The sequence below is a fragment of the Aythya fuligula genome, chromosome 25 (genome assembly GCF_009819795.1).
Source record: "Aythya fuligula isolate bAytFul2 chromosome 25, bAytFul2.pri, whole genome shotgun sequence".
NCBI classification, from domain to species: Eukaryota; Metazoa; Chordata; class Aves; order Anseriformes; family Anatidae; genus Aythya; species Aythya fuligula.
The window spans coordinates 2,607,747-2,628,197 of record NC_045583.1 but is presented as its reverse complement, the minus strand read 5'-3'; the positions used below and the strand labels follow the sequence as shown (position 1 = coordinate 2,628,197).

Sequence of the window (20,451 nt, the reverse complement as noted above, 5' to 3'; positions counted from 1 at the left end):
TTCCAGATTCGCTGTTACAGAGATAACAAGCTTCATGTAACTACGGCTGACAAATCTTGTACCTCCGCCCAATTCACTAATTCAAATTTAACACCCCAATTCTCCAAATTCAAGCAAATGAGACTCCACTGTCATGGGTAAGCTGTTCTACAACTTTGTTAGCTTCACTATTTCTTTTTCCCCCCATCCCCATCTCAGTTTTTTCCATCAAAAATCTTGTTCGCTTAATGTCCAAGAAGCTACTCCTGATCACTTCTTGGAAGCAACGTTCAAGATAGTTTTCAATAAACAAATCGTATCTTTTTGCATCTCTTCACAGAATCAGCTTTCTAGTGCTGCAAATAATGATTTTCCCCCGGATTTTTTCTGAAGCATCTCCTATTTCTTCAACACCTTTTGAAAATCACAAGTAGCATTTTAGTTGCTATCTCTCCAATGTCAGAAAAAAAAAAAAAAAAGTCTCTTTCATTATTTTGCTAGACAATGTCTCATAGTAAGATCCAAAAGAATATCTTAGCAATTCTTGCCATAGATACACGAATTCATTCAGTTAACTACAGCAATTCCCTGCTTCCCAGGATGCCCACCCTGTACGCCTGACCTACATTCTTTGTTCCCCGATCTATGATCTTGCCTTTACAAAGGTGTGACACGATCGTTGGCTCCAAGAGGAAAGGAGCAGACTGGGTGACTCAGGAGGTCCTTTTTAGTCTCGTGTTTTTATGGATGTATTAAAAACACATTCAAAGGACACTCAGATCATCAGAGAATCTATGCAAAACTGGTCTGCACCACCATTTATCATCCCAGCAGTGTCAGTGGGTCATCCACAAAGATTTCTTTGGAAGGGGAACTAATCCCTCTTTGACCCTGTTAAAAGGCTAACATGAGTTGATAACTCCAATCACCAGCTAACCTAGTTTGTGATGATGCGGTCCTCGCTCTGTCATTTGGAGCGAAGGTGATTTTTCCAATAAAAACACTGAATTTCTCCCCGCTGATAAAGGGTCTTGGGTGAAGTAGCATACCAGTTACATGCAGCACTCTTCAGTAAAATGAGCTTGTTGAAGTATTTCTTTTAGTGAATTGAACTGGGCTCTGTTACATACCACAGATTAACACAGAAAAACAAACAAAAACATGAATCCTTCCCAACAGAGAACTGCTGCCAAAAAGATGAGCTTGCAATGGGGATCACCTCTCCAGACCCAAGTGTTTCCTGTGCCAGCTCCAAACTCGGAGAGAAACAGAAAACCACATTAACTGGATGATTCTCAAGTGTCAGAGCTGGCTGCTCCTTGGGACCCAAGGGTAGTGGACAGAAACTACAGTGGGATTTGAACAGCAGGACAAAACAGGCACCAGGGTTTGCATACAGATCTGTCTGGTGGAGATCTGGGGACTCCCTGAGCATGAATAAATGAGTACAGCCTGGGACGGGGTCAGACAGGAGCTTTATTGCCTATGAACGGTGAGAGGACACTTGGGCAGCACCTCCAGCTCTGCTCCCCCGTTTTTTTGGGAAATGATTGCAGAGACCCAACCTAAATGCTGGTTCAGAGAAAAAAAAAAAAAATGTGGGGGGAAAGCAACCATTTCGATGTGAACAAAGCTCCGGCTCCATCTCTGGGAAGGATGGACCCTTAAGTAGCTTGCTAAGTGCCACCATCCTGAGGAGGAATGAGGCAGTGAATAGGGACAATATGGAGAGAGCCTTGGTGGAGCCTATAGGAGCGGCACACCCAGTATTGTCTTCACTGGAGGTGGGGAGCTGGAAGCAATCACAGACTATTAGCTTTTAACTGAAATGAATGTGCTTTTAGTTAGGATAAACTTCTCAGCCAAACCTCTCAAGTCTTAAATATTCATAACCCTACCACCACACCTAGCAGAGAGCATCCATCAGAGTGGGGCCAGGCTCAACTACCACTGCTGAAGGGCATCAGCCCCCAGAGCTCCGCCACTCTTCCCTCAAGGCCCAAAGGCTGTGGATGGTCTCATTTTTTTGGTCTGGTCCTGCTGCTACCTCCAGAACGTGTCCAACCGGTGAGCGGCACAACCACGGTGCTGCTTGTGGAGCTCTCCCATCACAGCGCATTGGAGCCGCAACCACCAGCTTCCAAAACCATTTTTAATCCCAGTTCAACTCGGATTATGGGAGGATCTGAAGGCACAGCAGGCACCCAACAGACAGACAGACACGTGAGAGCCATCTCCAGCACCAGCACCCGGCTGATGATGGCTCCAGCTCCGGGCAGGGTCTCCTCTCCGGCTCAGCAGAGGCCTGAACTCGCCTTTCAGGCTCTCCCTTCAGATTATTTTCACTTGCAAAGCACCTACACTTCCAGTGAAGACCATTGCTTAGGCTCCTGTAAGGAAGGGTGGCAGGTTTTATGAACCCAGAGGTTCTCCCCAGCTTTTCGAGGCCTTCAGCCTGGCCTCCTGCAAACACACCCAGCCTCCGCCCTGCAGGTCCCAGCAGTGACCCAGAAATTTGGGTCTGAGGGAAGGAACATCCTGCTGGACACACAGGCATAATAAATGTGTTCTGCTCATGGACAGCATTAGTTTCATGGCTGGGGAGAGGGCTGCTTTTAGTTTGAAGCTCTAATTTCAGCTTTTAGCTCACCGACACTGTTTATGTCTCTCAAGTTAAACAAGCAAACAGAAAACCAACAAAAACTCCCCAAACCCTGCACTGCTGCCTCACAATTAGTTTCAGACTAAATCGTTTCATCTGAAATCTTCTATGAGCTAGACAGAGCGTCTGAACTCCACGCTGGAAGGGACTGACTCGAGGTGAGGATATTCTCTCATCATTCCTCAAGTACATTCCATTTTTTCAGCTTTTCTGAACTGCAGAAAACATACCACTGGTCACGCTGCACGGAACAGTTGTCGTTAGTAATATAATGTTGCTTTTCCATATTTCCCTGATAATTAAAGCTCAGGGACACCAATAAACAAGCTGCTCTGGATTTACCTTATTTCACAGTATAACCCCTGGATTGAACATAGCAAATTCTTCACGTAAAGACCTCCTGAAGAGCTTCAATGGCAGATCTCATTTTCTTCACCAGAATTTGACAGCCTGTAAACAGGAGCCTCAGCACCAAGACACCTCTTCCAGAAAACACCCATTCTTGATCTGAATGTGTCAGAAGGTGGCAAACTCATCGTCTCCCTTATTTTTTTCCCCCTAACAGCCGATCACCTGCCCTGTTAAAAATGCATGTCCTGTTACCCAACTCGAGCGAACCTGGCTCCGGCTCCACAGGAACCAGCGGTTTGCAGGCGCTTCTCAACCCGACTGCCACGCTATGCTGTACCTATCATTTTCTCCCTATGAAGCTTGCTTATGTATTGTAATTATCTGTTTTCTTTTTGATAAAATAAACAGACCGAGCCTCTGCGCATTATCAAATCCGAGGGATCACCACCATCAGCTTCCTGTTTAGGGCAAACCAGAGCAATTCTCTGCATTAACTCCTGGTGAAGCTGTGCTGCTTTACATCTCCCTCAACAAAGGTGTGCCAGAAGTTAACTGCGTTTAGTCCTTAGCTTGAAGGAAATCGCTTTATTTCTTCATTTAAAAAAATAAATAAATAAAATCAAGGAGGAATGTGGGAAGCAGGAGGGACTTTAAATCCAGACCAGCTCCCTCAGCAGGCTGGCCACACAGCTGAACAAGCAGCCTAAATCAACGCCATTCCTGAAAATGTGCCCCGGAACAACAGCTTCAGTTCTTAGAAGCCCCCATGCCTTCAGCTCGCCCCACTCGAGCCATGGTACGGTGACATTTTTCAAATTCATTCTTCCGTGTGCAGAACTTTCTCGACACTTCTCCACACCCGCTCTAATTGTCAGATCTCTTTAAATTTCTCAGATGAATGCAGTACTCTAAATGCGGAACTCTTCTCAGAACCGTGCTACTAGAGGTAAAATCATCTTCCTATTCTTTACCAGGAAATTCAAGAGCTGCGTTCGCTGATTTACCCAAAGCAGCTCTCCTAACATCAGACCCACAAGGATTTCCACAAGGATTCAATTATTTTTCTGCAATCCCCCCTCCTCTAAGACTGGTCCAGGCTCCTTTGTTCCTAAAGGTAAAACCTCACATGGAGTCCTACTCAAGTAGTGGTTATTGTTTCATATCTTCCAGTGTTTATTAGGCAATCGGGATCACCCTGTAACAATGAGGCACCTACCATAAACCTGTGATCTATACAAAATAATTTCCTTTGTTCTTCTAGACCCTTAATGAAAATTACATACTGTTGGCTTGAGGTTTTGAAAGACCATTAGAAACCTATCCTTCATTATAATTTCTCATTAATAGCTGAAATAATTTGTGATTCCTTCGGCGTGGTATCAATTTTGCAGAATAACAATTATTGTAATTAGAATACTGAAACATGCTCAATTATAGTTTATAGATCTCAGATCATGACAACACAACCAATTTAACCAAACACGTAGTCTAATGGAAAACAGTAAAACTGATCTGACAACACCATGCAATCGTATTTCATGGTATCACCTTTTGAGTTCCTGTTCAGAACAGTTATCAGCCATTCTTCCACCCTGAAGGGAGATGCAGTTAACATCTCTTGCATGCAAAAGAACTTAAACCCATGAAGAAGTTAATTCCTCTGGAAAGTTTCCCAGTATTCCAGGATTTATTGGAAATTTGAGTCGATAATTTAGAGAACTCCAGTGCCAATTCCTTCAAGATTTCAGTAACGCTAACACAGATAATTTTAAAATATTTTGTTCTACCAGGGCAGACTTCAGGTTACTTGGAAGCCTTAAATGCGCTTCTCCATATTCACATTACTGAAAGCAATGACATTTAGTCTGAATGTTAATGTTTGGCTACTGGAAAAATACAGTGTTTCTACCATGTTTTACAGAATTTTGTATTTTGAAACTGATGCATATGGCAAGGAAGGCTTAAGTAATTGTTATCTGTTATTTCTTCACTGCTGCAAAGCAGCTACCCAACCAACTGGAAAGAGGAGTCCATTCTCAAGTCAAACTTGGAGCAGGAATGGTAAGATGTGCACTACTCATTACCTTTTATTCTTGAAGCTATGCTGTGAATTCAAGAGAATGCTTACTTGCATGAATTAATATTAAAAAGCTACCTATTTCAAACAGCACTGATACCATTCTCAAACAATACTTCATTTCATTTAAGTGCCCCTCTCAATGCAATGCTATCACAAAGTCTTCCAGAATGTAGAGCCAGCACTTGACATGCTGATTTTTGGAATAAGCCACTGTTCCAGCGTACCATTTATAAAGGACAACATAATAAAGGATGTTTTCAGTTCACAGAAGAAAATCCAACTGCAACACAGCATGTGAAGGACTGCAAACAAGCTGTACGCCATCCAGTTTTCTGCTTCTAGCTTTGCATCTTCAGCTCAGCAGCACAGAGTCGAAAATATTTTTCATTTAGGTAGCACATTAATTACTCGATTAACCACCACCACCAGTAAAGCTTTGTATCTGGCTGGCACAGCTGCCAGCAGGACTGTCTCCTCATGTTCAAGGTCATGAACAAGAAGCCTTCAACTTGTTTTTCTATGTCATGCAACACAGTGTCAGGGCACACGGTTACCGGTGCGTCCTCAAGACAGCCATTTCAAGTCCAAACCAGTTAGCGTGGCATTGCTTTGTGCCACAGTCCTCCAAGTAAGGGCCAAACTAAGCCATCAGTGATGACTGGAACAAAGAGGAAGAAAGCTGCTTTTGAGCACTCAAGTGGAAACTCTGAAATTCCAGCACTGCTGTGCAGAAATTATACCTGCTGTTAGGTCCCTGGACACCCTTTCATCCCAAGAACAGGCAATGAGCACCTAGAACTTGCTATTTTCCACCCAGATGTCTAACAGTATGTCAGGTGCCTTGATATCCCCCTTGCAGAATAGTTCACTGCCCTACAAACCTTCAGCATGATGTCTTTTCCCAGGCATATCTGGTGCCCAGATAATGCTAGAAGGAAGGTGCCAGAAGATATTCCCCATCCTTCAGAGACCACAAAGTTCTTCTCTTTGTGCTCCAGGGCAGAAATATCAAAGCTATCTTAGGAGCATTGACTTCTTCATAAACTTGTGAAGCTATGACTGGGCATCACCAGTTCCATATAATATTATTCCATACTGCAGTTCAGACAGAAAAGCACAATTATTATTCAGCAGAGTTTAGGCTAAAACAATGCAAACCCAGGGATCAAATTCAGAGTGTTTTTTTTTCTGTCCTGGATCCTGCACAGTTCACGGTGCTGCATACCTGCTGTACAGCAGCCCTGGCAGGTAACCAGACTGAGAACACAGGCAAAAGCTTCACTTGGATGCAGGAAGATTGCCAAATGTCAGCCATCCCTAAACAGCACGTTTGGCTAGAATGTACACAATTTCGTGAAAAGATCGGTATAATTTGTAGGCCACAGTATTATAAGCCACCTGATTATACTGAATATTCGTTGCACCTCCTGCTTCCAGGGGGAAGGCCAGGAACTACGTCAACTTCAAGGCTTTCTCTGGTAGATTTGGAAGGGCTCCCTCTATGCTTCAGGCCGGTGAACGATCAACTGCACTTGCACAAGTCTCCGGAGTCATTATCTAGGGTAGATAAGAGCTGTAGTAGCTAAGCTCTCATGAAAGCCAGGCCCCATATAACTATTAGGTGTTGTTCCGCCTTCAGCAGCTCCGACTATTTTCATCCTACTTCTAAATACGTTCAGTGAAACATATGAACATAAATACAGACAGATCTTCGCGTTTCAGTAAGTGGAGATGAGAGTATGCCGAGAATGCAGTTGTAGTAACTAATTTATTCCTTAGGAGAGCTGTTCATTTATGACTCTCTAACAGATAATGTAGCTCACAGGAAGCTTTATGATAGGGCTCTGACTTTTTTTTTATATAAACAGATGAGAAACATCGATGAGATTTTTAAAACAAGTCACAAAGGAAAAAAGCCTCCATAAAATTTCTGTTCTGCTCAGAGTTGCTGAAATACTGCTGACAATATGCTCTCCAAAAAAATTATTCTACTCAAAAAGATTACATAAGTTCAGTGTTGACGGTATAATGAAAACCATCTTATCCCCTTAACTATGTCAGCACCGCCTGAAAAGGGGCACTGGTATATTCTACCTAGATCTAAATTCAGGAGCGTTCTCACTTATGTTCATACAAACGCAAACCCTCGCTGTGCTCCCAGAAAACAGAAACATCTTCCTCTCCGAGATTCGCATCATTCGATTCTGCACAAACATTTCTATCACCTCAGACAGTAACGCAGCAAGTTACTTCACTTTATTTTAATTCGGGAGGAAAAGGATGGTTACCAACAGGAGTCCCAGCAATGATTAAAACACAAAACTGAGAAGAGCGTGAGTTTCTGAGCATTATTTTCTTTGAACTCCAAGCATCACTCACAACACTAAAGTCTGCTGAAACGTTTTGTCAGCTTCACCTCTCGCTGGATGAGCTTTAAGGCTCTCAGTTGCCATTTAACATTCTAGTTGTTGCCGTCACGTAAACTACCTCAAGCCAGCTGCACCACCCCGGACTTGCACCACCCTCCACTTAGAGAAAGAGCAATTCACCCAAAATAAGATGATTCACACGTGCCTGTTAATTAGATTTTTACTCTAAGAAGCCCCTCTCCTCACCAGTGCGATTGTTTATCCCTGCAAAAGAACTAACAATTATGACTACACAAACTATGGTGCTAAGATCTTTAACAGTATTTCTCAGTAAATTGGGTCGCCTAACAAAAGGAAATCGGAATTCACACCACAATCGTGAGCACGGTACACCAACAGTCGAGGTGATGATGATGAAGATGAAGGCTTATTACTCTTCCCACTGTGTATTGCATTCTAAAATGGTGGCCATGTCTGCCTAGGCTTCAGCTCGCACAGACACCACTCCAACTCCGGGCTGCGGAGTTGGACGGCGCTCAACTTGAGGAAATAGTTACCTGGATCAAATAAAAACTGAGCCGGACCCCAGCCAGGGCTAGGGCCGGGCCCCGGGGGAAGGGGGCGAGGAGAGGCGAGGAGCGGTGTCCCCAGCCCTCCACCACCACAATGCCAACATGGAGGGCAACACCCAAGCAGCTGCCTCCTCCAGGGCTCTGCACGGGGGCTGCTCGCCCCCAGCAGCGGCTCCGGGACAGCGCCTGGGGCCACGTTGGAACTTTTTTTTTTGGAGGGGGGGAGCTGGGGACAGGCAGGAGAGGAACGGCTCGGCCTGAAGAGCCTGCGGGGAGCCGCGGCGGGGCCGGCTCAGCCTCCCCCCCGGCTCCAGCCACTTTCGTGTCGGGCACCTCCAACACTTGGGAGCCACTTGGGCAGCGGGGGGAGGCCGGGGAGCCCCCCCACTCCAGCCCCGGGGGCGACCAAACTTCTCAGCGGAGGAGGAAGAAGAAGAAGAAGAGGAGGAGGAAGGGGGGGGGGAAGGGAGCGGCCCCACCTGCCCGGGGGGCACCTGCGGGCCCCCGGGGGAGGGCAGCGAGCCCCGCACCGCCACCCCGCAGCACCGGGGCTGGGCGGCCGGGTGCCGGTACGAGCCGTGCGGCCACACAAAGGCCGTTCTCCCCCCGGCGGCGCCATGCGGGCACTCACCGGCGGCGGCCGCACCTTGCAGATGCCGGTCTGCTCGGCGATGGGCCGGATCTTGTGGATGAAGGCGAAGGGGTCGGCGAACTCCTCCCAGCTGGGCTCGAAGACGGGGCACTCGGGCGGGGGCAGGAACTCGGCCATGGCCCGGCCCGGGCCTCGCCGCCACCACCACCACCACCACCAGCACCAGCACCCACCACCAGCACCGAACAATCCTCCGCCAGCCGCCGCCGCCTCCAAACGGGACGTGCGCGTCCTGCGCCGGGAGGAGGCGGGGGTGCGGGGTAAAGGGGAGGGGTGCTCGGGGTGGGGGGGGGGTAACGGGGGAGGTAGGGGGGGGGGGCAAGAAGGCAGAGAACGAGAGAAAAAGAGTCCGCCCCGGGCTGGGCGGAGGGGGAGGGAGCGAGGGAGGGGGCGGCGGCCGCCCCGCCCCGTCACGCGCCTTTGTGAGGGGGCGCCCGGCCCGGGCTTGGGGCCGGTTGAGGGGTTGGGGGCTCCAAGTGGTTGGGGGGGGGGGGGGGGGCGAAGATTCGAGACCCCCCCCGCCCTTCACGGGGGGGTTAAGGGCCGGCTGCGAGCCTTGAGGGGCGGGGAACGGGGGGCAGCGAGCCCTCAGCAGCGCCTCGCCGGGACCCCACGGGCGCTTTAGTGGGGGTTATGTGGGGTGGGGGGGCGGGTTGTGGGGGGGGGGGGGAGCCCCGGCCCCGCTCACAAAATGTCCGCCCCAACGCCTTTGTGCGCGGCCCCCTTTCACCCCCCGCTCCCAGCCGCTCCCCTCCAGCACCGCTGAGCTCGGGGAGAGCTCGGGGAGGCCTCGGGACCCCGCGGTGCCCCCCCCCCCCCCCAACACCTCCCAACCACCCTCCCCAGCCCCTCCGCTCCCTTTGTGGGGGCCCCGCGGCCGGGCCCCGCCGCGCTGTGTTTACATGCGCGGAGGGATCCGCCCCAGCTGACAGCGGCCGCCGCCGGCCGGCGCTTCTTTTTTTAAAGAGCCTCTCCGCCGCCCGCCATTGGCTGCGCCGCCGCGACGTCACAGCCGGGGGGCGGGGCCTCGCCGGGCCGCGCGGACGCATTGTCTGCGGGCACGGCCCCGCGGACGGACGCGGTGAGGCCTCGCTCCGCCGTCACGGCCCCGCTCCCCTCACGGCATTTCCCCCCCCCCCCCTCCCCACCCGCGTCCCTTTGTTCCGCGCCCCCGTTGTCCTTCGCTCAGCCCCCGGTGTGTGGGGGGGGGTTACGGGGGGGGTGCAGGCCGCGGGGAGCCGCCCCGGAGGGAGCCTGGGGAGCCCTCCCCATCCTCCCCCCCCCCGCCGCACGTAGCGCACGTGCCCACGGCTTGGCCACGCCCCCTTGTGGCTACGCCCCCCCTCCGCGTGGTGACCACGCCCCCATCTCAGGAGGCCCCGCCCCTCTTCAACTCGCCTCAGAGGCGCTCGGGCGCCGTCGTGATCGATCGCCCCTCTGCTCAGCTCGGCCCCGCCGGTCGCTCTCCGGGAGCTTTTCGGGTCCCGGTGGCACAGCCCCGGTGGTAGAGCCCTTCCAGGCTTCCACAATCCGTGTTCTAACTCCCCTCAGCCCGCCCTGCGGCACCGAGCCCAGCACAGCCCCGTGGGGAGCCCTCAGCCCGGGCCCACGCCGCCATTTCCTGCACCCGCTGCCTCAGCCTGCCTTGGGGGCTCCCAAATTGCGATTTTTTTGCTCATCCACTGAAACGTGGCTGTTACGCGCAAGCACAGTCAGGCTGTAACTTCCTTAAAACTTCAGCTATTGACCTAAAGTTTTGCCCCTTTGAATAAAACTTACCCGGTATTATCAAAATCCCATGCAAAAGCACTTTTATTAATACAGCAGTTGAGAAAGTCAAACACACCTGAGCTGGAAACAGGACCCAAAAGCACAGAAGCAGCCAGGTGGTGATTCAGGAAGGAATCCAAGGCCCAGGGTAGCTTAATAATTTCAAAGCTGATACCATTCGGCAAACACAGCCTGAACTTTCACCCTACCGATTTCCTATCATTCAGCTGTTCCCCTGCCACAAGAATTTAATTCATGAAATTATTTAGAGGAAGGAGGAAGTTGTAAGCTCTCGGAACTTCTGCTTACCATTCAAATAAATAGGAAACTAAGTACAGAGGAGTCGCTTCTACAGTTTAGAGTTAAGACTTATTCTCCTCACCTAGAAAGAAGAAGAAGAAGGACTGCTTTTGTAAGGGGCAGAAGGAAAGACAAAGGGAGGGATCTCCTGCATTAAGAGCCGAGCTCTTTTCAAAGCCCTGCTCTTGCACAGACAAGCTCACCCCATGACTCACGCCTTGATCTGGCTTTAGGTAGCCAGCCAGGCTCGGGTTCTCAGAGCCCAGCAGCCACCCCAGTTGTTGGAAGCACCTCAGGTTTTCATGAGCTCTAGGACGACGTCCCTCCAAGTTCCTTGGTTAAATTTTATCCACAGCTTAGAGAAGTCAGCGAACCCACTTCCTTGTACAAAAGCAGAGCAACAATGAGAAGTCTTTAACCATATACATGAGACGCACCGTAGCTGTTTTATACTTTCCTGTTAATACTTTCATTTTACACCAAGGGAACCTCCAGTACAAGTCACCTAAGAGCAGTCTGGGGAGAAAACTAAGCTGCTTCATCGCCTTGGAACAGCTGCTCTGCACCATATCCAAAACTCTAGGGTCTCTGGCACCGAGGAAAAAGCTCTGAGCAACATTACTTTAGTGACTCTGGGTCTGAGTTTCTCAGGAGTCTTAAGGATGCCTAAACAACTATGGTTTCTGAGGTACAGAGAATAGTCTTTGTGGTAATGACTCCCCAAGTACTTGTTCTGTCAGCTGGAAGGAGCATGTTTAAAAGGATTATTTCTGCTGATAAAATCAAGTACAAAGGTCTCCTGTGGGACTCTGATGGAAAAAAAAAATAAAAAAAACAACACTCAGGTGCTTTACCTTGGAAGTTACTACTGGGGAAGAAAAAACACTTAGTACAAAGATCTTCAGTTGATCAGAGGAGGGATACGAGTTGTCAAGAGATAACCCAAGGATAAAAAGCAGATTTCTTGAAGGGAAGATGAGGTGGCAGAAGTCTGGATAGGAAGGTAGCAATTGCTTAAGGAGTAAGCCCTGGAGGGGCTAGGGAGAAGCAGGACCTCAGCCCGGAGACAACACCTTTCATCCCAGCAGCCTGGACCCTGCTCAGTTTAATCCTGTCACACAGCAAGAGCAGCCACAGCTCTCCCAGCACCCGCTGAGCACTGGTTGCACTGGCCTAGGACAGTGGGAACACTGGGAATGGAGATGAGCTTTAGGAAAGACTGCACCCTGCATCTCCAAGCAGATGTACCTGCAACTCTGGGCACTGAAAAAGACCAGAACTGCTCCCAGCAGCTCAGAAACTAGCAGAAGTCATGAAAGAAGGCGAATATTACACAAGTTTCACTCCAGGGCTACCTAGAAGCAAGCTGGAGCAGATCCTGCCCACGAGAGCCCAGAGTTTTACGCTCCCAGGTCCAGAGAGGCTCAGTGCCGCACAGGGAGGCTGCAGCCAGTTTTTTTTTCCCTAAGTCATAGATAAGTGAAACTCCATTGAAGTCAAAGCACTCGTTTCATCAGAGAGCTTAGCCTAATTAAAATACTACATGTTCACAGCACAGGGCAGGGAGGGAAATATGCTGAGCCTCTCAGCTCTTTAAGAAAATAGATTCCTGGGAACAAACATATTTAGTAAGCAGAATGTGTAACAGATCAAACCAAACCAGTTTTTCCTGGGCCAACCAGCAGCTTGTACGAACCTGCAGAGTGGTTTGAATTTCATCATCAAGGCTAGAAAAGGGTTTTAAATTTGAGAAAGCCAGCTGCTCCCAGAGATGCTGATGCACGTCACTCCTCAGAGAAGTGTCAAGCTACTGAAATCTCAGGATCCTGATTAGAAATATGGAAGGATAGGAGATTCTGGATGTGAGATTATGGAAGTTTTGTAAGCTCAGTTTGCAGGCTGTAGGCATTGTGCTGACTGCTGCCTCGGCGCTAGGGACCCAAACTCTTTGCCTCCCTCGTGTTTTGTCTTGGCTGAGAAGCCTTCTTTCATGTAGAAGAATTCGGTACTTTTTTAGCAGCTTTTACTGCAAGTATGGAGAAACATCAGCATCAGTACCTAGCTGAGTACTTTCTTGCTTTTCTTCCAGAAGATGTGCTCCTTACTCCTAGCCTATTTTGGGCTGGCTGACAACATGCAGGCCTCATATCTGTACCATGCCTTCTGCACTCTGGAGAAGCCGAACGAGCACCGCAAGCTCTTAACTCTTCAGGCTGCAGGCTGAACATGTCAGCTACAGGAAACCATGCAGAGGGGCCACACTGAAGGGGCGGGCAGGAAATCTGAGCCTCTTTTGTGGGCTAGAATTGAGCTGGCTGGCCAAGGACGGAAGTCCCACAGCTGCACACAGCTCCTGGTGGGGACTATGTCAACAGACAGGTAAAAACAGCTGGTTAGCATGTGGAAGCCAAATACAAACGCTCAAGCATGGGAAGTCGAGCACAGTTGTGCAACGGCCTTCAACGTGACTTTTATTAATAATTCGGAGAGCCCCGTGCCCTGTCATTAGCTTCTATTAAAGGCTGAGTGAGGTCTTAACTCCAAATCCACGGCGGGGCTCCCATGGGCACAAGGATAAGCGAGCCGCAGCCGTAGGAAGCGCTGCAGAGGCAGAGCTGAGGTGCTGCTGTTTCACACGCCTCTCCTCGCTCTCGGGCAGCTGCTGACTCACGCTCAAATTCCAGCTGTACCTGCTTGCTCCTCGCTGTGCTAATAGCACCCGGGCCGCAATCTGCTGCCAGGCAGGACGTGCAGAGGGTGGGATGATTTGGTGAAGTGTGGAGGCTGACGAGGGAGCAGTCATCCACGGAGCGCTTGGGCAGTCAGCGAGGGTGAGGCCCAAGTCATTATCTTCCAGCTGGTGGCTAAACTAGGTCAGAAGAACCTCACCCTAAAAACCCCTTGCGCTGACAAGTTCAGGTCTAGACCTCGATGCTCGGGGAAACGAATCTACCCATGGAGTCCCTGCAGTACGATGGGGTAACTGGAGAAATGCACCTTGCCACGATGCACAAAGCTACAAAGCTCAAATCTTTCTTAGAAAGAAGAATTTTTCAGAAGTTAAGGTGCAGCTTCATCACCCCCAGCCCCTTGGCTGCTGTGAAACAGAAAGTGCTATCACAACCGGTCCCTGAAGCATCTGAATTCAGCTGTGGTTTCTGTGTGGGTTAAGGGGAAGCAGCGCTAAAAAAAACTGCTCTGAAGAGACCGTACCAACTGCACCTTCTGCCACTCTCACCGAGCCCGCTATCACAACGGGCAGACACGTTGTACCACCGCTGATAAGCCCACTGCCCTCCTCCCCACCGCACGGTGACAATACACAGGGCCTGGTAAGGACGGAAGCTGGTCTTAGAGAAAGTGTTTAATTAACAAAGCTTGTTCCTACTTAAGCTTCCTTTCTCAGCTGCAGCTGAAATCCCCCCCCAGTTTGCCAGATCTGCTCCAGGATTCACTTGTTTTTAGACAAAGGGGAGCATTAAAGCAGCGGTGAGGAGCAAGAACGTAAGATTTGAGGGATCCTTGTGCCCAGGTAACCCACAGCTGTGCTCAGGATGCATTGACACGCTTCGCTCAAGTACACAGAGAGAGGCCCAAGACTGCAGAAAGCCCAAACTCCAACCCAGGTTTCAAACAGCAGATACGCACCAAGTCATCTAAGCCCTGGTGCCTCATTTAAATGCATTAAAAATGAGTCTACGGCTGGACAGACAAATCAGAACATACGACCGGGTTTTAAAAGCCTTCGCTGATGAAGAGCCCTGGAGAAACTGCTTATAGAGGAGATTTAGACATTGAGAAATGGCACAGCTACACGAATTAAGGAGAAAATGTTTCAGATAATACTGATCACATACACGATGGCAATGTTAGCCAAGCAAAGGTGGTGAGAAGCCACATGAATCACAACCAGGCGGCCTGCTACAGGATCTGGTGGATGGCATGGGAGGTTTAAAGCCAGCTGGGGAGCCAGAAGGCATTCAAAGGAGAAAGGATGTGATTAAATAACCTGGCAATGGAAAGAATTTAGGAGCTCTACAGGCAATAAACTACTAAAATAAACAGAAATCAGACCCTCAGAATGCAGCAAGTTCTGGGGGCTTTTCGCGTGGCTTTTCCCAAAATCAAGTTCCGTGGGAGGCCCGGCTTACTGCGCTGATCTGTGCAACCCCACACATCCCACAAAGAAAGACAAATTTCAAAATACCCAACTGATGAGCATCTTTTGCAAGAAAGTACAAGACTGGACAAGAAAATAAGCTTCCCAGTGACCACGAGTACAACAGTGAGGATTGCTCCTGATCTGCCAGCACCTACAATTAGCAAAAAATGGGTGCATCAGCTCTTAGGTGCTTTGAGAAGTGTTCTGCAATAGGCTTGTATTTAATACATCCGATCAACTATGAACAAGGTCTGAATCAATATGCAGACAAGCTGCCCCACTCAGCCTCATCAGACAAGTCTCACATGCAGACACACGTCGCAGACACTAAATACTTGCAGCACTGCAGATAATGAAGCCAGTGCACACATGCTGCAATACACGGAGCTGGAACTTCACCAATGTTGATAACTCTTAATAGCAGAGAACAAGAAACAGACTCAGTGAGAAAACAAGGAGGAAGATAAACACTAAACAGCCAAAAGAATAAGACAAGAAACGGAAGTATTTTGCCTAGGAGGGCCAGAAACTGTTGCCTGGATGAGAGAAGCCATGGAAGAGGAAACCCTCCATTTCTGGGTGCCATATGTGCTCGCTGCAAGGCATTAACACCATTTTCAAAAGCGTTTGTGGACTATGGCAGAAGCTGTTCTGTAACGTGCTGAGACGTGACTGGGACACTTCCACTGATGCGTGCACGTGATCCTGCATTCCACATAAACACTCCATAAGTCGTGAAGAACAAAGGCAGAAACCATTTTGCAGCAGTCAGCACCAAACCATGGTTGAGCCTGTGGTTCACTGAGCCTATGGCTCGACTGCAGCTGGCCCGTGGCACCCACCCGATGCTTCCCCTACACCAGCTCTGGCCCTGGGCTGATCCCATGCTAAGCCATCTTAGCTCATGAAGCTAAAAGAAAGCTTCACCCTTTTCCCTTCCCCAAGATGAGTTTTCTTGCCCATTTAACACAAAACAGTGCCAGAACCAGTGCAAGAGCAGAGACAGGATTGTAGGGGTGATGAAATAGGGAGTGCAGGGACAGTGGGAGCAGTTCAGATAGCTTAGATCGTCCCAAAACAGCAGACACAGGCATTCAAACCAAACTGAAAGTAGCTCTGCGTGCAACATAGCTTTGACAGCTGGTGCAGAATTGCACCAGGTCACCTCCAGACCTGCTGCAAAACAATGCCAGACAACGTTACATTAGCATCTCTTTGAAACAATGCATACCTGCAGCCTTCAGCCAAGGCAGGCTCCACACACTGGGTTTTGAAATAACCGAAAAGCCACAGATCTCTGCTCTCAGTCCAGCCAACTGAAAAGCAGCTTTTGCAAGTGGTGATGTAAGACTATGAAATGCATTTGACAGTTGTAGCCATCGAGCTCTGACAAAAAGTAATGTGGAGATGCTTAAGGTCTTCGAAGTCTTCTTGAATACTGCTTGGAATTCATCCCTAGCATGAAGCATTACGACCCACTTGCACAGCACCTGCCTGTGAAAAAGGATTTGAACACACACAATAACCAGGAACCTTTAAAGGCCATTACCTTAACGAAATTCACAGGTGACAGAACCAGAACACTGAGCACAGGCTGAGAAAGTTTGAGCCATCCTGGAGAGAAGGATTCTTTTTGTCCCTACTCAAGTCTCTGGAAGTAAAATGCACAGTTCTGGAGTGAAAGGGCTTGGACCTTCAACAAGCACATGGTGAGGAAGTTCATGCAATTCTATCATTAGCATTAGAAGAGACAGGAAAAGCCCTCTGTTGGTTTCATCTTCTTCCCTAACTACCTGATAAGGTAAAAGAATCCTAGCAGACCTAGCACTGATCACAGGTGACACATCCAAGTCTAATATTTGGAAGAAGGAACCTTACCCAACCATACAGCATTTGGCCACAAGTATCTCCTCCACTCATCACTGTTGGATGAACTGCCTGACTAGCAAAGCTCACAGATGGATGCTCAAGGAGCAATATGCACATAGAGACCAGCAATAGCATCTCATCATTTCAGTGCTAAAATATTTACAGAAAAAACACACTCACGAACAGGCACGCAGCGCAGTGTAATAGCAGTTAAACATCCATCACTTCCAAGAGCTGAAGTGGGAGAAATGCCGAAACAGTATTAATGCAACACATTTGGGACAGACTTTCTGGTGCTCTGATTGTATCCATATGCACAAAAACTCAAGCCTGTAAAGTTATCTTGAAGTTCTTATTTTAACTTCTCCATGAGCATCTGATCTCCAGTCCTGTTCTTACAAAGTGAATATTTAAATATTCCCACCTGAAATCAGAACTCCTCCTACTTTCTGAAATGTAGAAAGACACTCAAACCCTTTTCTTCCCTCAGCCTCAACAACGGCTCCATTTTACAGACAACATAACATGCAACTGGCATACAGTGGACCAAAACTGAGAACATAGCACACCTCCTGGTATCACGTAGGAAGCCTGGGGCAGACCTAAAAATAGAGCTGAGCTCACGTAGTGGGTTAGGTGCTTACCTTTGCTTTAAGAAGATGCACTTTCTTTGAGTAATTCCTTTATGGCTTTGAAGTTTTCCTACATATTTCTACTGCTTTAAATATTAGAAAATTAGGAAATATTATAAAAGAACATTTTCCCAAGTATTTCTAGAATGTTTTCTAGATCATCACTTAGTGTTTACAGATGTTTTCTAGAGAGCGTTTGAAAAGAGGAATTCAGCTTTTTATGCCCAAGTACTCCAAGCTCTTGACAGATCAAGGAAAGTAAAACAATGCTGCAGAGGAACTGTGAAGGTACCACAGCTGACTCAACACACAAAGCCAGTGGGTATGGACTTGGCATCAGGAAGATGAAGAGCCTGGGGTTTAACAGACTCAGCTCACTGCAAAGCTCCACAAAAGGCTCTGCTCTTCGTATGACTCTCACCCTTCCACCCTTTTAGTCTCCTGGTAGTTCCCAGGCCCTTGTCAGCCAGCACCTCCATTACCTCCAGAGCACTCTAATTTCTTCCACCTCATCACGCTCGTTCCTTCTCTTCGTTAAGAGTTGAAACTACGAGCCTCTAAACCCCTTGCCCAACTTTTAGAAGAAATCTGTAGATCAAAGTCTTCACACAGCCTGGAAGTTGCTCCTTCTATTTCAGACTGATACAGAGAAGGGATCAATCATCATCGCTTTGCCAATACACAGAAAACACAGAAAATTCCTACAGCACTCCTACGTCCTGCAATAGGATGAAAAATTGTTCAGCTCTTTACTGCCAAATTCACTTATAAGCCCAGTCTATAAGTCTATTCACTTATAAGCCCAGTTTGAACTTCTGAGTTCAAACATAAACCATCTTCTCTTTTGAGTGAGTATAAACACGATGTAAGAATCTGTGAGATCAGGAGTCACCTAATCCAGTTCCTTAGTCCTGACAGGAGCCTCAATTACACTTCCTCTGTACTTTCCCAGCCTCTGGTAATGCACACTGCCTACATAAGACGTGGCATCTGTTTAATCACCTGATTTTTCTTCCCAAACTTTTAAGACTTGCAAAAGAAATATGAACTCAACAGCACAAAGACACCGCCTGAAAAGTAACTTGGATCTTATGTTGCAGTACTTCTGTGAAAAGCTGCCCTGGTACATGAAAATAGCTCTGTATTATAATCAACAGCTGAAGTTTTGTCTCTGTGAAGCATCTCCTACAGGAAAACTTGACCTTGTACAAAGGCAGACAGTTTGATTTGGCAGAAAAAGGCTTTTAAGAAGTTAGAAGAGAATGGCACAGGGCAGCACATCAGCAGCACTGCGTATCAGACGTGGAGACCTGTCTGCTGCTACACACAAGCAGATTTGGCTGAGAACTGCAGAGCTGAGCACAGAATGACATCCTCCTTGCTTGTCCTGCAGGATTTGGTAAGCAGCATGTCAGCAGAAGGCCTAACAAGACTGAAGGCTGCAGGCTTGGGATAATATAATCAAAAACTTCATCTACGTTTACAGCAGTGCATTAGCAAAATAATGAATTGACTTTGCTGTTCCAGCTTTTTTGTAAGTTTCCATGACTAAACTGCCAGTGAGATATTAATGTATGACTCTGTATGACTACTACAGAGCAAGAAAGACACAAAGCAAAGCCAGAAAATCCTTGATACCACTACCACCACTTTTTTCAGACAGTGCTCACTTACCAACTAAAACTCCGAAGAGCTCCGCTTTCCTAAAAAGTTGATTCTATTCAGCAACAGTCTTATAGGGTAGATGTTATCCAAGTGGTCTCAAGGTATCTGAAGTACAAAAGCACTTCCTAACATGATTTGAAGAAAAATCTGCTCTGTAGGAAAGGGTGCCAAGCACGTGCACTTGTATCCTTATTACCTATACTGGCCAGAGAGTTAAAATGTAGAAAGAATTTCGTACAGTAACAGTGGCATACTTACTATAGGAATTATAAACACATGTAATTTCTATATTATATATATAACTAGCACATTAAAAACTATTCATATTGCTTATTCAGAGGACAGAGTGGGTGGAAGTCAGATTCTGTTGCACTGCATTCCATTGGAATGGCACCAGAACCATCTCAGAGCACATCTTACAGATACAACCAGCAATTTAGTGAACTACATGGCAATCCACCATGGGTTCCAGCTCATTTCCTCCTCCTCCTCCACTTAATGAGTCATAAAGTTATTCTATATCAGGTGATAGCTATTAATTGCCAATCTCAATAATGGAAGAAAGCTGTGTCACCGCAGGTAGAGATATATTTAGCTACCAGGAGGTAATGCCTGCACTTCTGCCTGTGCAAACAGGCACAGAACTATTTTCAAAGCAGAAGAATGGGGATGAAGACACGCATGAGAAGTTCAGATTTAAAGAAAGGTTGTCACTTCCCTGTCACTTTGAAAATCTTAGCTTCTGGAAGTTTCAGGTACTCGGTCTTACTCAGATTTTAATTCAGTACAGGATCTCCTCTACACTTTCAGGAAACAAATGAACCACCCATTCATTAATTCTACCGTACAGCTAGCAATTAGAGCATGTTTAAGGATTTCAGCAGCTAGCTGAAGCAAGATCAGTTTTAGCAGGATTTTCCTGCTGTAACTACCTTGGCTTCCTATCTGAGAAAAACACTATCTTATCTTAGCTCACTATGCATATGCCTACGCTGCGAGTTAACTGCTCACTAGCTAATGAAACAGCAGGTTTCCTAATGCTGGTACAAAGAAAAATGGAGTATGATGGAGGATGTGACTCTGTGCATTTTCAGCATGAGTCCAACGTTTAACAGGTGACAAGCATCTCTTGTTAAACCTACCCCTGGCAGCTTTTCAGCTTGCTATTTTCTCAAAGCTGCATTACCTGTCTTGGAAAATTGAAAGCATAATGCATCTCGAATCTAATGACTGCACTGAGTGAGATTCCATAGTCCAGGGTTTTCAAAGAACTCAGCTTTTGGTATGCAGAATCCTGTTACAAGAATGCTAAGTGCTGTCCTGCACAAACTCATCTTTGTACAGGTGCATTGTACAAAGGACATTTTGACACTGGGGGCCAATTCCCA

General features: G+C 47.7%; 1 protein-coding gene across 2 annotated transcripts in view; it reads right to left on the bottom strand.

The window, feature by feature from the left end:
- The window catches only part of KDM5B (lysine demethylase 5B), a 47,295-nt gene extending 38,445 nt beyond the window's left edge, over positions 1-8,850 (bottom strand). Inside the window, exons 1-2 of one of the 2 annotated variants that reach the window (XM_032203113.1) lie at positions 8,649-8,850; positions 7,973-7,976 (exon numbers count right to left, since the gene is read on the bottom strand). In XM_032203113.1, the coding sequence (XP_032059004.1) occupies positions 7,973-7,976; positions 8,649-8,782 (138 nt within the window). In that variant the 5' untranslated portion in view covers positions 8,783-8,850. Of the gene's footprint in view, positions 1-7,972; positions 7,977-8,644 lie in introns of both variants that reach the window. The other variant, XM_032203112.1, reaches the window with a different exon arrangement.
- Between the last annotated feature and the right edge of the window lie 11,601 nt (positions 8,851-20,451).